The 13,691-nt window shown below is 53.3% G+C and overlaps 5 protein-coding genes across 5 annotated transcripts; 3 read left to right on the plus strand and 2 right to left on the minus strand.

The window, feature by feature from the left end:
- Positions 1 to 984: 984 nt before the first annotated feature.
- BO97DRAFT_480386 (NAD(P)/FAD-dependent oxidoreductase) lies at positions 985 to 3,409 on the plus strand (the record flags this gene model as incomplete). Its single annotated transcript, XM_025700752.1, has 2 exons — positions 985 to 1,310; positions 1,874 to 3,409. The coding sequence occupies 2 exons, from the start codon at positions 985 to 987 to the stop codon at positions 3,351 to 3,353; spliced, it is 1,806 nt and encodes a 601-aa protein (XP_025548064.1). The 3' UTR covers positions 3,354 to 3,409.
- A 945-nt stretch (positions 3,410 to 4,354) lies between these two features.
- Positions 4,355 to 5,457, plus strand: BO97DRAFT_428012 (NAD(P)-binding protein; the record flags this gene model as incomplete). The annotated part of the gene is made up of 2 exons (XM_025697247.1): positions 4,355 to 4,736; positions 4,796 to 5,457. 2 exons carry the CDS (start codon positions 4,355 to 4,357, stop codon positions 5,455 to 5,457), a joined length of 1,044 nt encoding a protein of 347 aa, XP_025548065.1.
- A 163-nt stretch (positions 5,458 to 5,620) lies between these two features.
- On the minus strand, positions 5,621 to 7,305 carry BO97DRAFT_459894 (cytochrome P450; the record flags this gene model as incomplete). Its single annotated transcript, XM_025699312.1, has 2 exons — positions 6,109 to 7,305; positions 5,621 to 6,045 (listed from the first exon to the last, which is right to left on the minus strand). The coding sequence occupies exons 1-2, from the start codon at positions 7,211 to 7,213 to the stop codon at positions 5,621 to 5,623; spliced, it is 1,530 nt and encodes a 509-aa protein (XP_025548066.1). The 5' UTR covers positions 7,214 to 7,305.
- Positions 7,306 to 8,615: 1,310 nt separating this feature from the next.
- On the minus strand, positions 8,616 to 9,110 carry BO97DRAFT_428014 (ankyrin repeat domain-containing protein; the record flags this gene model as incomplete). Its single annotated transcript, XM_025697248.1, has 1 exon — positions 8,616 to 9,110. One exon carries the CDS (start codon positions 9,108 to 9,110, stop codon positions 8,616 to 8,618), a length of 495 nt encoding a protein of 164 aa, XP_025548067.1.
- A 2,098-nt stretch (positions 9,111 to 11,208) lies between these two features.
- Positions 11,209 to 12,353, plus strand: BO97DRAFT_459898 (lipase family protein). The gene is made up of 4 exons (XM_025699313.1): positions 11,209 to 11,331; positions 11,385 to 11,550; positions 11,602 to 11,938; positions 11,999 to 12,353. Exons 1-4 carry the CDS (start codon positions 11,250 to 11,252, stop codon positions 12,302 to 12,304), a joined length of 891 nt encoding a protein of 296 aa, XP_025548068.1. The 5' UTR covers positions 11,209 to 11,249; the 3' UTR covers positions 12,305 to 12,353.
- Positions 12,354 to 13,691: the final 1,338 nt, after the last annotated feature.

Raw genomic sequence — 13,691 nt, forward strand, 5'->3', positions numbered from 1 at the left:
CCCGGACTCACAAGTCTGTGATGAGTGTCTTGTTTTGCGATGCAAGTCGAAGTTCTGGATTACGATTTCAGACTGGAGGTTGTGGCCTATTTATGTTGCTGCCGGTGTGGGCATGCTGGGGTAGACCAACCCTCGCTGATGTAGAATTCCGTCAATCGGATGTGAAAAGTTCCTTGGAGATCTACTTCTGGAGCTTCAATTCGTCATTGCCGTGCCACGATGATGGAATGTTCCGCGATTGGACAATGGTATACATCTTACAAGAAGAAGAACCTTTCCGTTTGGAGGAACTAGACAGATGATTGCGATTATCTGATGTAGTGGTGGTATGCGTCTGGGGAATGGACTACTCTTCGGGGCAAGGACCTTTTCATGTCGGCCTAGCAGAACAGAGAAATGCACCGTTCTACCCAGTAATAGTGTAGCGTGCCTATACTGCTATGCAGCTCATGAAAATAACCTTTTCATCCAGGTTCAAGAAACGAAAAAAATGCAGGGTTTCCCAGAAGATAGAGCAACCGAAGAGAAGGGCTAGGGTTACAGAGCACCTGGTCTCACAGCTCAACCAACAGTTCTTGGCATGGACTGCTCCTTGTGGTTCAGCAACTACTGGTAACGTGCCATAAACCTTGAATAACCATCTTACTCAGCCCGCAAACACCAATGAGAACTGTATAGTATCCCCCGGTTATTGCTCGTAAACTGATGTAATTGCCCACGTTATGCATGCAAGGTGTCAGCTGCTCTGGAAGCGCCAATAACGGTTTGCCGGCGAATGCAGCACCCCCGGTTCGCCCTCTAAATCGACCCCATTTGATCGAAGTTCGACGTCATGCAGGCAGTCATTGTTGCTTCCCCGCCTACTTAACGCCCATCGACCCCGGATTTTGTTGTTGCGTGCATCCTGACTCTCCGACCGTCCTAAGCTACCGATTGCACTATCCAAGAAGCACTCCCAACGCTCACAACACCCTGAATCTAATTATGTCGTCCGAGTCCCGCAAGCTCTCTGGCCAATACCACCTGACCGGCGCAGACATTGTCGAGTCGATCGACGATCTCGGCTCGGGTGGCCGGTGGGAGGAGTTGAAGCGCGCTGCTCACACCGGCAGCGATGCTCCGCAGAGCGACACAACAAGCACTGGCTTCACCACCCACAAGGCTCCCGATCGCACGCAGTCTTTCCGCCCGTATGAGCCAAAGGGACCTATGAGTATGGCCAATCCTGCTCGTGGATGGGGCAAACGAACACTGACTAACTGCACCTTGGGACTAGGCACCGAGCAAAGCGAGGATATCCATCCCCATGAGTAAAGCGCGGTCGACGGTGTTCCTGACCGTGGCTTTAGGGCTGTATGCCTGCGTGTGTCCGGCTTTGGGTTATGCGCGCGCTCTGCCGAAGTGGGTTTGCTGTGTGAAAATCTGATGATTGATGATGTCGTGTTTGCTGTAGTTACTGTTGAGTAGTTTATGAATATGAATGTCATTTATAACGGCACCTCTTTCAACATCTAAAGTGATTCTAATTTATGATTAGATAACGCAAATCCCCCTATGATAGCACACCAGCAAAGCCTCGGCCAAGCCCAGCAACCAACCTTATCGACATCAATCTTCAAATTGAGCCACGCACCCCACTATCTACGCCCTTAACAATCTTTTTGACAAATCTAGGCCTCAATCATGCAATGGAGACAATCCACCAACAGGGAATCGACTGCCCGAAACAGACTAGCCTTGCCCTAAATTCTTCCCCGCGGCGAAACTCCACGGGAAAATGTGGGGGGATTTTTCGCACCGTCCATCCCGATTCAGCCAAATCTTCCGCTTTAACGGAAAACTCAATGCTATAACACTTATACGCGCGCTTCAGGCCTGTTATCACTTTTCAGCTTGAAAACCATACACCACCACGAATTATTGAACAACAACCCTCTCAACACACAAACAAGCAAACCAGAATCATTATAATCTCACCCCCCACACAAAAACAACGAAAAATGACCCTCGTAATCCTGGGCGGAGGCATCATCGGCCTCTCGACCGCCTACTACGCCGCGCAAGCCGAGCCGACGCGCAAGATCCAGATCGTCGACTCGGCGTCCGCGCTCTTCCAGTCCGCCTCGGGATTCTCAGGCGGCTTCATCGCCAAGGACTGGTTCTCAGACGACGTGTCCTCGCTCGCGGACCTGTCCTTCCGACTGCATCAGCAGCTCGCGGACGCGCACGACGGCCGCCGGAAATGGGGGTACGCGGCTAGCCAGGCCTTCGGAGTGACGATGGATGAGCTGGATGCGCAGGGCCGGAAGACCGGCGGCAAGGTGCGCGGTGAGGATTGGTTGTTGTCTGGGACGAGTCGGGCGGAGGTTGCCAAGCAGTTCTCTTCTTCAACGTCGACTAGTGGTCAGGGTTCAGGGCCGGTGATGGTGGAGAAGGATGCCAGGGTCGATGGGCAGGGCAACCCGACGTGGATGAATCGCCCCGATGGCGAGAGTGTCGTTGAGGAGATCTCCAGTGAGGCTGGCTGTGCGCAGGTCGATCCCAAGGCGTTGGTTGAGTGGTTGCTTGCGCAGTGTCGAGAGCGCAGAGTCGAGATTCTGCTGAATACGCGCGCGACAGGGTTTGTGCGGGACCAAGAGGGCAGGATCGAGGCCGTGCGCGCCGAGCAGCGCATGTCGGCGTTCAGTACGCCTGTGGAAATCTCGTTGCCGTGCAAGGATGTCGTCATTGCCGCTGGGTGCTGGACGCCTCGCGTGTTTCAGACGCTGTTTAAACGGAAGATGGCCGTGGGCATCAACGGGCTGGCCGGATATAGTGTCATTGTGCGCTCGCCGCGGTACACGCGCTCCGTGGCGCAGAAGGACCACTCGATCTTCTGCGCGCCCGGCCCGCAATGGGAGTTCGCGCCGGAGATGCTGGGCCGTGTGAACCACGAGGGGATCCCCGAGATCTACATTGCCGGGCTGAACAGCGACAAGATGCCGTTGCCGGAGGTCGCGGGCGACATCCCCAAGTTGCGCGATCAGGCCCAGGTCGAGCGGCTGCGCGAGGTGGCGCGACTGTTGACCGGCAGCGCCTCGTCGACGTCCAGTGATCTGGAGATTGTGAGCGAAGGATTGTGTTTCAGGCCGGTTTCGACAACGGGTTCGCCCATCATTTCGTCGGTCACGGGCGCGGTCAGCAGCGCAGGAGGAAAGGTGTTCGTCGCTAGTGGACACGGGCCCTGGGGAATCACCCTCGCCCTGGGAACGGGCCAGGTGGTTTCGGAGCTGTTGACCGGCAAGACCCCCAGTGCCGATATCAACAGGTTGGCTCTGCAGCAGGATGTGTCTCTGGTCAAGAGCAACCTGTAATCGTGCTCTTTCTGTCCCTTTAGCGTGTTTGTTTGTTTGTTTTTTTCTCTTTCTAGACTTTGATGCAGTCTGTATGTATTAGAGCGATAGACCGAAGGTCGATGGCTTATGATGAAATATGCCATCTGAATGTGAAATGTGATATATGCAGTATCAGAGTAAGTATTGCTCAGATAACGCGTTGTCTTCGAAACAGAGGGCTCAATATAAACCGCAGCTTCAAATGCAGTCAAAATGGTCAAACCAGATGGGCTAAACAATAGAGTCCAACAGAGTTACCCCTGCATAACATAGTATTACAAAGGACGTGGATCATGCCGCTAACGCAGGGGTCATCGGGGCCTAATTTCTTGACCCAGCAGTGATACTGGGTAGCTCTGAATATGAATCTCTACAAAACCCGTCAGATTATTCCTCTTTTCTAAAGTTGTCCGAACGATTCAAGTCTTTGTGCTGCATGGTTTTATGCAACTTACGTACTCGCATGATACGATCAAAGACGTTGTCTTATACATGGAGAAAAATGAAATAATGATACACGAAGAGTCCTCGAAGAAGCCGAGGTCCATTGTCAAAGCACCTAATAATTGAACCAAGCATCGTAAATTCATCGGTTCGGTTCAGAGTCGGGATTTGGACCAAGGCCAGAAAGGTAAACTTCCTTACAGCCAGTACACAATTGAAAGCAACTCAGTTGTACGACTGGGCCCTTATGATCGCAAGATCCCAGAACCCTGTGCATGGCTCCGAACTCCGGCCACAGCAGCAGCCAACCTGTCATCACTGGGTAGGGCAAGATGGCGCCGGTTGAATTACGACAAAGCCTCGCGTAGGACAAACAAAATCGAAGCGTATTCACTCATTGAAACATGACCAGATCTGTTCGCAATGCCCGACCGAGTTAAAAGGAGCATCACTCCCCAGCGACCCCAACAATCCTCCAGCATCAGCACCTTGGCTCCCATTACAATACAACCTTCGATCACAAACAACTTACGACAATGACGGCCTCGCTCGTAACCGGTGGCACAGGCTTCATCGGTCTGCATGTGGTCAAGCTCCTCCTCGAGAAGGGCGAGACGGTGCATACCACCGTCCGCAGCCTCAAGAACACCGCCAAATGCAAGCCGCTCCTCGACTTCCAGGCAAAATACTCAGGAAAACTGTTCCTCTTCGAGGCCGATCTCCTCCGCAATGGATCCTTCGACTCAGCGGTGGAGGGCTGCAGCGTGGTCTACCACATCGCCTCGCCGTTCCTGGCGCCGCCGCAGATCAAGGACGGCGTGAAGGAATGCGTCGAGCCCGCGCTTCAAGGCACGCGCAACGTCCTTGAGTCCGTGAACAAATGCCAGAGCGTACACCGCGTCGTCCTCACCTCATCGAGTGCGTCTTCCCTACTACCACCCTCCCGTCTTACCCTAGCCCCTCTAACATAACCTCAGTCGCCGCAATGTACAGCGACAGCGTCGAAGTCACGCAGATGAAAGACAGCACGCTAAGCGAAGCGTACTGGAACGACACCGCCAGCGAAACCAACAATCCCTACCACTACTCCAAGGTCGTCGCCGAGCGCGAGGCGTGGAAAATCCGCGACGATCAAAGCCGGTGGGACCTGGTCGTGATCAACCCCGGCTTAACGCTGGGGCCACCGCTGACGGCCGAGTCCACCTCCGGCAGCCTTTTCACGATCGAGAACATCTTCTCGGGTGCCAATAAGATGGGCGTCCCCGAACTGTATTATCCGATCGTGGATGTGCGCGACGTGGCCGAGGCGCACGTCAGGGCCGGCACGAGCGCAACGGCCACCGGTCGCTACCTTATCGCCGGCGATCGGACGGTCGGATTGCTCGAGCTGGCGGAGATCGTGCGGCCGGTCCATCGCGATCCGAAGGTGTTGCCGGCGCGCAACCTGCCCAAGGTGATGGTCTACTTAGCGGGACCTTTTATTGGGGTCTCGAGGAGCTGGATCGCGCGGAATATCGGGGTCGATTTCAAGTTAGACAATAAGCGGAGTGTGAAGGAGCTGGGTATGTCGTATTTACCTGTGGAAAAGGTGGTTGAGGATCATTATGAGGCGTGGGTGAAGATGAAGGGGGGCAATTAGGGCTGAGCGTAATCTTCTTGATTTCGTGCATAAATGCCACCTGGGAATAGTGCATTTGCCTTATTGTAAATCTTTTTGAAAGATATATTACCATGAATATTCCCAAGTAGCTACCTCTAAGCCCAGTCAACTCCATCAAAGCCCACGCAAGCCAACCACAACCTCAAGCCGGTGTCAAACAGACCCTCGTGCCATTCTTCGAGCACACAGTCAAAGTCAGCGACTCTTCCCACGGGCCTGGATCGCGACTCCCCAGCCCCTTAAACTCCTGCGCCAGGCGCACAGTCACATAGGCAACCTCCGTCAACGCATACTGTTGCCCGATGCAGATTCGCGGGCCCCCATTGAACGGCAAATACTCCCACCGTGGCTGCAGCTTCCCATCCTCCCACCGTTCCGGCCGGAACACATCCGCGTCCGGCCCGTAGAAGTCCTTGCGTTGGTGCATCGCGTATACAATATACCCAACCAGCGTGCCCTTCGGCACGAACACCGGCGACAGACCATCCTCGCCGCCTCCGACCGGTAGCACCGTATCACGCAGTGCTTTGCGATCGTTGACCGGTACGACAGGATGCAGACGCAGAGCTGGCAGGCCGACAACCAAATCAGCAAGACAACAACCAACAAACCGAGGTAAGAACCACTCACATTCATTAATACAACACTTCAAGTACTTCATTCCCCGCAGCTCCGTATACGTGGGCACACGGCCCCCGAACGCGTTGGCCTCCTCGCGCAACCGCGCCCAAACCGCGGGATGCTTCGCCAGCATGAAGAACATATTGCTCAGCAGACTGGCGGTGGTATCTCTCCCAGCCAGCAACACATTCATCAACTCATCAAGAATCCGCCCCTTATCATCCGTCCGCGACGCCAACTCGTGCGAAAACACATACCTGCCCCCCTCCGCAGCACCCGCGCTCTTACCCGCCCTCGCAATCGCAACCGCCTCATCAACAAACGGACGCGCAAACTCCCTACAGAGACGATTACACCTCTCCGCCCTGCTATTCCGATAAAAGCAGCCCAGCGGACCAAGCAACATGCGCACCATCATAGCGCCCTGGGCATAATTAAACGCGTCCGCAAAACCCAACTCGGAAGGCCTCATCCTCAAGCTCCCCACCGACTGCCCGAACAGAAACGCCGTGGCGGAGTCAATCGTATACCGGAAGAAAATATCCTGGAGGTCGACCTCCGTCACGCCGTCGCGCGGGATCAACGCCAGGAGGTCGGGGACCCGGTCCTCGAACGAAGCGAGATCAGCGACGACCTGGTCGCGGGTGAAGTTGGGCCGGATGAGCGCGCGCGACGCCGCCCAGTGCGCTCCGTCGGTGTCGAAGATCCCCTCGCCGAGCAGGGGTTTGAAGATCGGGAGCCGGTGGCCCAGGCCGTAGTCTTTGAAGTTTGTTGACAGAATGGTTTTGATGTTTTCGGGCTCGATGGTGACGATGTTGTACCGCCAGAGCCGCTTCGACGCGTATGTGGTTGCTTTGTGCTGCTCGAAGCGCTGGGCTAGGGTTTCCAGGGCTTTGTGGGCGCGTGCCGAGGTGATCCCCCGGTAGACTTCGTCGAGGCCGAGGATTGGATCTTTGTTGTTGTAGTGCGTGATTGGTTTGCAGTTGTGGCGTCGCGCGAATTGGCGGTGGTGGTAGGCGCGGTGGAGGCGTCTGATGAGAAGGATGCTAGTTAGGAGGGCTGTTGCTGCGAGGAGGAGGATGCGCGTCTGCGGGATATCTTGGAGTTGGTCCATGGTGGGCTTCAGGTCGCTTCGCCAAGGGGATGAGGTAGGATTTGCGGGGCAAGGGATGTGCTGAGGTACTTATTTGTGAGCACAGGGGCATAGCCCGGCGTGATTGCTGTCTCAACTGGTTGTCGTATGCACGGGTAGTCAGTGACTGGCTCGGGCTGTTCAGGGATGGTGAGGGTGACGTTTAGCCCTGGGCGGGTCCTCACAGTATTGAATGCGAGAGGTGACTGGCAGGTTTAGCAGATCGAAGCCCAAAGGCTACACGAAAGCAGACTGGGGGCTGGCTGTACGTCAGACGCAAGCTGTGTTTGCCCAGGGGCCTCTAGACGGGGAGGTAGGCGAGCTTGCATCAATTCTACCATGCACTTTTGTTTGGAAGGTCATACTTAGTAGGGGCAATCATTCTTATTCTCTGGGCTTGAATTTTGTTCAACTCTGGTTCCGAAAGGCTGCAACACCACGGAAAAGTTCTGATAAGGGGCATGTGCCTCTTATGGTTGCATTGGGATATAGCATTTCGATTGAAACGGACATTATCACATACAAACATCAGTTTGAAACGTCACCTTGAAAAGCCCTTGATACAAGTCGCTAGGTTTTTTGTCGAAATGGGCGGTCGTGGAGAGCGTAATAATGTAGTCACGTACACTGATCCCCTGGTCCCTCGCACAATTGAGACTTGGCCTAGTTGTGAAACAAGCCACGGAGGTCGGAGATAACAGAATCGCCTTGTCTCCTCACATGAGGAATGATTGCAAATCTCCCACGGGATTGACTTGCTGTTGCTGGGAAAATGCAAATAATTTGTCAATTTGGCCATTTAGAGAAGTAATCATATTATGACGCTGAGGCGGACCTCCACAGGTGAATTACAAACGGGCTAGTCCGTCATGTGCCGGCAAAGAGATCTCCTCGAAGTGACGTATGACAGTCTGCAATCTTTAATATCTTTCCGGACAGAGATCGAGCATTTGTGTTGGACGGGCTGTGCTCAATTTGCGGAGCGACGTGGAACAAAACTTAGGGCTCGGAGACTACTGGGTATATCCCTGTGTGCCTGGGATCATATGAGAAAACATAACCTGGTCTCCTCGTCAGGAACGCCACGCCCTCCTATTGTGGAAAGAGTCTATAGAGACCAACTGTCAGGTCTCAGCCAACGCTCATTGGTCCCATTGGGATCCGCCCCTGCTTCTAGGAGTTGCATAAGGACGTCCGACGTCTGTCTGTGACAGATGGCGGTTATTAAGGCCGTTGTCTCGGTAGAGTCAATGGCATTAACATTTGCCCCATGAGCAAGCAGGACCTCCAGGAGTTCTGGACAGGCAGGGCCCGCATTAAGATGGCTAAGCAGGCAGGGGCATAAGGTCTTTGCAGTCCTGCGTATTGACGTTGGCGCCATGATTCATAAGCGCCGCTGCTCTTGCTGGCCTGGCCATGTCGACGGCATATCTGAGGGCGGTTGCTCCGGTCCAATCGCAAGACTCGACAGCGCGCCGCGCGCAAGGAGCAGCTCCCCGAGCCCTCTATGCGGACCCGCAGAAGCCACCATCAACGCCGTCATGCCCCGGAGATCCTTTGCTTCGATATCGGCCCCAAGGTCCAGGAAAGTTCGGATTCCATGCTCGCGAGCATTCCACGCGGCGAGCAACAGAGCCGTGCCGCCGGATTCTGAAGTTGGTGTTTCTAGGGATATATGGGTTTGGTGGAGGAGCTGGACCATCTCAGCATGGCCGAGGACTCCGGCAAGCACAAATGCTAGATACGTCACGCTGGCTCTGCGGCTAAGACCCATTCCGCGCCATTTCAGACTCCGGGCGGCGCCGATCACTATGCTGCGGATCAACCGGCTCGTCTCCGTGCTCCAGTACTGCGCTTTGTGCATCTGGTCGTACTTCATCGCGCGCCGGGCGGTGGCGAGATTGCCGCGTTCGGCGGCCCAAGACAGCGCTTTTGCCCAGTTATAATTCTGTGGGTAGAGGCAGGGAAGACATCGATGGTAGATGAGTGAAGAGGTGAGGACAAGTGCATGGAGGTCGCGGGTGATTCTAGTTGCTCTGCTACGAGCAGCATGAACTCGTGTGGTAGCCTGAGGAACATCTTGGGGGTGTGGATAAAGTTGATAAAGATGTGGTTTGTCGAGAATGCTAGAGCGTTGAATAATGATATTTTGTGATAAAGTTGTAGAAGTAAAGTTGATGAAGAGACTATTGCTCCCGGAGTCCATCGAGTGACTCACTCTGGCATTCGTTATGCCCGATGGATGACGAGCTAAAGGGAATATTGATCTGGGTTTCCTAATTGGGAGTTCGTGATGATGGATACTTGATCTTATCAGTGTTTCGAGATGGTGAGTACAATAGACTCATTGCCGTCCCTTCCTTGCTATCTCGTCAACATCATGTATACATACCATATCTTTGTATGCTATGTAGTTTATATTCTCCTAGCACAGTGGGTGATCAGCTTCAAGAATCTCGTATTAGCTAGAGATCCGACGAACCCAGCATCCATCCTCTTGGATTTCGGCTCTTCGAAGGTGGTGAATAAGCTTTAGCTTAGTCCTAGCTAAATGGCTACTAGTTCAAAGGGTGAGTTATTTATACTGGGTTATATGTAATCTGACCTACATCCATTCACTAGTATATAAGATGTATGGTTCCCTTAGCGATCTGTGCCATTATGACATGCGCTGTCAAGAGCACTGTATAATACAACAACAAAACTAGAATAATCATATCGTAAATCGAGGGCAGGACCAATGCAATAGACAAGCAAACACTTTTAATTGAGGTTGATTCACCTCACATGGGGAAACACTCAACGTCTGCATCGTAGAGTCAAGCCTCGTCGCGGCCTGAGGCACTGAGGCCGGGTGAAGAGGTTTCTCCGATTCCGCGACAAGGTTTCTCGAGATGGTTATTGCCTCAGGCACCAAAGCACGTTGCGACAATTTTTTTGTTTTCACCCCAAAGTTCTTTGCATCCAGCTGAACCACAATCTGCCAGGCATCCCAAGTTGGTGGCGCAAGTGATATGGGGGCGGTGACTGCCCAGGCAGTGCAGGCACAGTTTCTTCCGCAGCCTGACGAGTTGAGAACTTGAGATACAGTCAGACGGTCACCACCCGTCCTCATCTGGAAGAAACTCCATCCTGCACTCGATGCTGAAGGATTGCTAGCTTGCAAGAAACCCCGTGACCATTCCAGTGGTGGACAGCAACTCTCCGAGACTATAACAGTGGGAACTATAGAAGAGCTGGCAGAAACGCCGAATCAAAGCGAACAAAGTGGGTCGAGATGGGGGGGGATCCGGCAACCTGCCGACTGAGAACTGTGATATCCCGCGCCAAAGACGCTGCTCAGGGGAATTCTGACTGACTACTGCAACAGGATGCACAATCCCGGCCGTTCATGCAGGTCAGTCACGCTGTTCCGGCTGAAGAACAGCAAGGCAGGAACAAGCATCGGGCTGTAGCCTCGAACGCCGGGCGGGTCCATCCGGAAGGGGCTGTCACCGATAGTATCCATTTGGTAGAAAACAGTTTGAACTAGAGCCCTTTCTGTCTGCTAACCCATTTGCCATCTACATACGCGTGGCACTGTAACTAGAAATCTAACCAGTGTGCGATGAAGATCGAGCCGTGTGCGATTGAGTGTGCCATCCCCCTTCTCCGTGCCCTTGCCCTATCTTCCTCCGACGGAGCAATGTTTGTTGGGGGCCGCTCCTGGAGGATCCCATCCAAACTACTAGCCCTTTGTGAATCCTTTGCTTGCTCCTACGAGCAACGTGTATTGGCTGTAGCTGGTCTCCTACTAAATTAGGTGACTACCTGAATATACTTTTCCCGCGCCTCTTGTAGTTAGTGGTTCGTATCACTCGGACTCCCTGCGCCTGAACCCCAATGGATTCCCACCCCTTGTGGAATGGAGGAGGAATTCTATATAAAGGAGGATTGATCGCCGGTCCCCAAAGCACCTCCAGGAACGAGGCAGATCACTTTCGAGCCGACCTTTCCCATTCTTTCATCTTGTGCCAAGATGCTTTTCGCCCGAGAACTAGGGATTGCAGCGGCTTTGGGCTTGTTAGCCCAGGCTGCTCCTGCGCCGATCGAACGTCGATGTCAGTGACCAAATCAAGCCAATCTCATTCCACAGCTCTAACTCCTATCATAGCTGTCTCCACTGCCTTGCTGGACAAGATGGAGCTCTTCTCCCAGTACAGCGCGGCCGCCTATTGCTCTTCGAACATCAATTCGGCGAGCACCGCGCTGTCCTGCTCCACAGACAACTGCCCCTTGGTCGTGTCTGCGGCTCCCACCGTTCTCGACGAGTTCAACGAGTAAGTCTATTGACTCTATAATGCTCGACGCACGTACTGAGACCACATCAGAACCGCCGAGTTCGGTGATACAGCCGGCTTCATTGCTGTCGACGCAACCAACAAGGCCATCATTGTCTCCTTCCGTGGCAGCCATGACCTCTCCAACTGGATCGCCAACATAGACTTTGGCCTCACCGACGCCAGCAGCATCTGCAGTGGCTGTGAAATCCACAGTGGGTTCTGGAAGGCCTGGGAGACGGTCGCCAGCACCATCACGGCCAAGATCGAGGCTGCCCTTACCAGCCACGCGGACTACGAGCTTGTCTTCACCGGCCACAGCCTGGGCGCCGCCCTGGCAGCAGTCGCAGCCACCGTGCTCCGCAACGACGGCTACACAGTTGACCTGGTATGCACCCCAGCCCTACCCGTCATCCTCTCGGATAACAAAAACACTAACAGAAATCAGTACAACTTCGGCCAACCGCGGATCGGCAACCTCGCTCTGGCCGACTACATCACCAACCAGAACAAGGGCAGCAACTACCGGGTCACGCACGAGGACGACATCGTTCCCAAGCTCCCTCCGAAGTTGCTGGGATACCACCACTTCAGCCCGGAGTACTGGATCACCAGCGACAGCGGCGTGACCGTCACTACCTCGGACATCACTGAGGTGGTGGGCGTGGACTCCAAGTCCGGCAACGACGGGACCCTGCTCGACAGCGTCTCTGCCCACAGATACTACTTTGGCTACATCAGCAAGTGTTCGTGATTGGGCAGTCCCGGTGTCAGAGAGTGCGGTGGCCAGCGGTAAATAGGTGTTAATGTAAAAATGGCTGACGCGTCGCATGGACTGTACATACAGTGCTTGGTTCTTGGGATAATAAAATGATTTTACGTACTACCTATCATCTTATTGATACACTTCATTGAAAGAAATGGAGGCAAAAGTATTTTCATTAGTCTTCACCGAAGTAGCTCCGACCCATCCATGGTGTTTGTTGGGTTTTCGCAGATTAATAGCCAAAATCGTGGATTTGAACCGTTGGGGGGATCCACATCTAGTTCTTAACAGTCATAGCCTTGACTAGTCGCAACTCAGATAAAGTAGCCGCGAGGGAAAAGGGGGAAGTGTACTCTTTGCTATCATGTCGAGGTCGACAATCTCAACGAAGAATATCAAAACCACAGCCAAGAAGAATTATACACGGAGCCACAGAAGTTTGACATGACACACGGACCTCGACATTCGGGAAAACCAACCACCTGCTACGACATCACGCTAAGCTAAGCCGATATGCCTTTGATAGCGCGATAACATGTGAATTCGTCAAAGCATAACCCTCTCCTCGGCAGGACAGCAAAGCAATGCTTCATATTTTCCGCAAATTCTCTCGCGATGTCGAAGAAGTTCAGTCTACTTCGTGGACCGTGCCGTGATTCGGACCGTTAGCCCTAAACGGGTATCTTCACCGAGCGCCGGCCCTCGCGAGACGCGGCGGTTCATTTAAGCAATGAATTGAGTGACTCTCCGCTAGTGCCTTGTAGCCTTTGCCGATCAGAGGGGTAAACTTATAACACGTGGGAGACTTTATCAAGATTGATTTGTGGAGAATCTGAAAACCTGCGCTGCCGGCCTTGATTTCCGGGCTGAATAATAGTTGTAGTTGCTCGGCTGCGATTGTTATAATCCATGGGTCGTGTTTGGTAGGCTTCTGGTGTTATGGATAAATTGAAAGTGACTGGGCGAAGAGAAATTCTGTTTTCCTTTTGTGCTGACTTGGGTGCGGGGGATGTGATTTCCTTTTCTGGGGCTGTAGTCTGCAGTAGTGGGATAGCTCCTGCGAGTGACAGCTATTAATTTATATAGCCGCAGCACAAGTCCCTATTTGGTAGGCTCCGTGCAGCCTCCGTGCTGGATCTGTGCTTTTCAAGCGAGGTCTTAGACTGTTTGATGTTCTGGGCAGCAGTATTTCAATTAATCATGTGCCTTTGCTATTTGAATAAGGCGCAGGCGGAAGTTCGCAGGTAGAAGTCCAAGCCGGGGCATCGAAAGCCTGGATGAACTAGGCTTGCTTGTTCTGCACAGCTAAGAGACATGGACAAGGGTGCAGCACAACAAGAATTCCTAAACTAGTCCGTCGTAGACTTGCATGTGA

This window comes from Aspergillus homomorphus, assembly GCF_003184865.1.
Source record: "Aspergillus homomorphus CBS 101889 unplaced genomic scaffold BO97scaffold_43, whole genome shotgun sequence".
In the NCBI taxonomy this organism is placed as follows: Eukaryota; Fungi; Ascomycota; class Eurotiomycetes; order Eurotiales; family Aspergillaceae; genus Aspergillus; species Aspergillus homomorphus.

Bases quoted from the DNA above. Each gene is read 5' to 3' on its own strand.
- BO97DRAFT_459898 (XM_025699313.1), top strand. From the start codon at position 11,250: ATGCTTTTCGCCCGAGAACTAGGGATTGCAGCGGCTTTGGGCTTGTTA. The intron at 11,332-11,384 runs GTCAGTGACCAA...CTCCTATCATAG, and splicing joins TGCGCCGATCGAACGTCGAT to CTGTCTCCACTGCCTTGCTG. The intron at 11,551-11,601 runs GTAAGTCTATTG...AGACCACATCAG, and splicing joins GTTCTCGACGAGTTCAACGA to AACCGCCGAGTTCGGTGATA.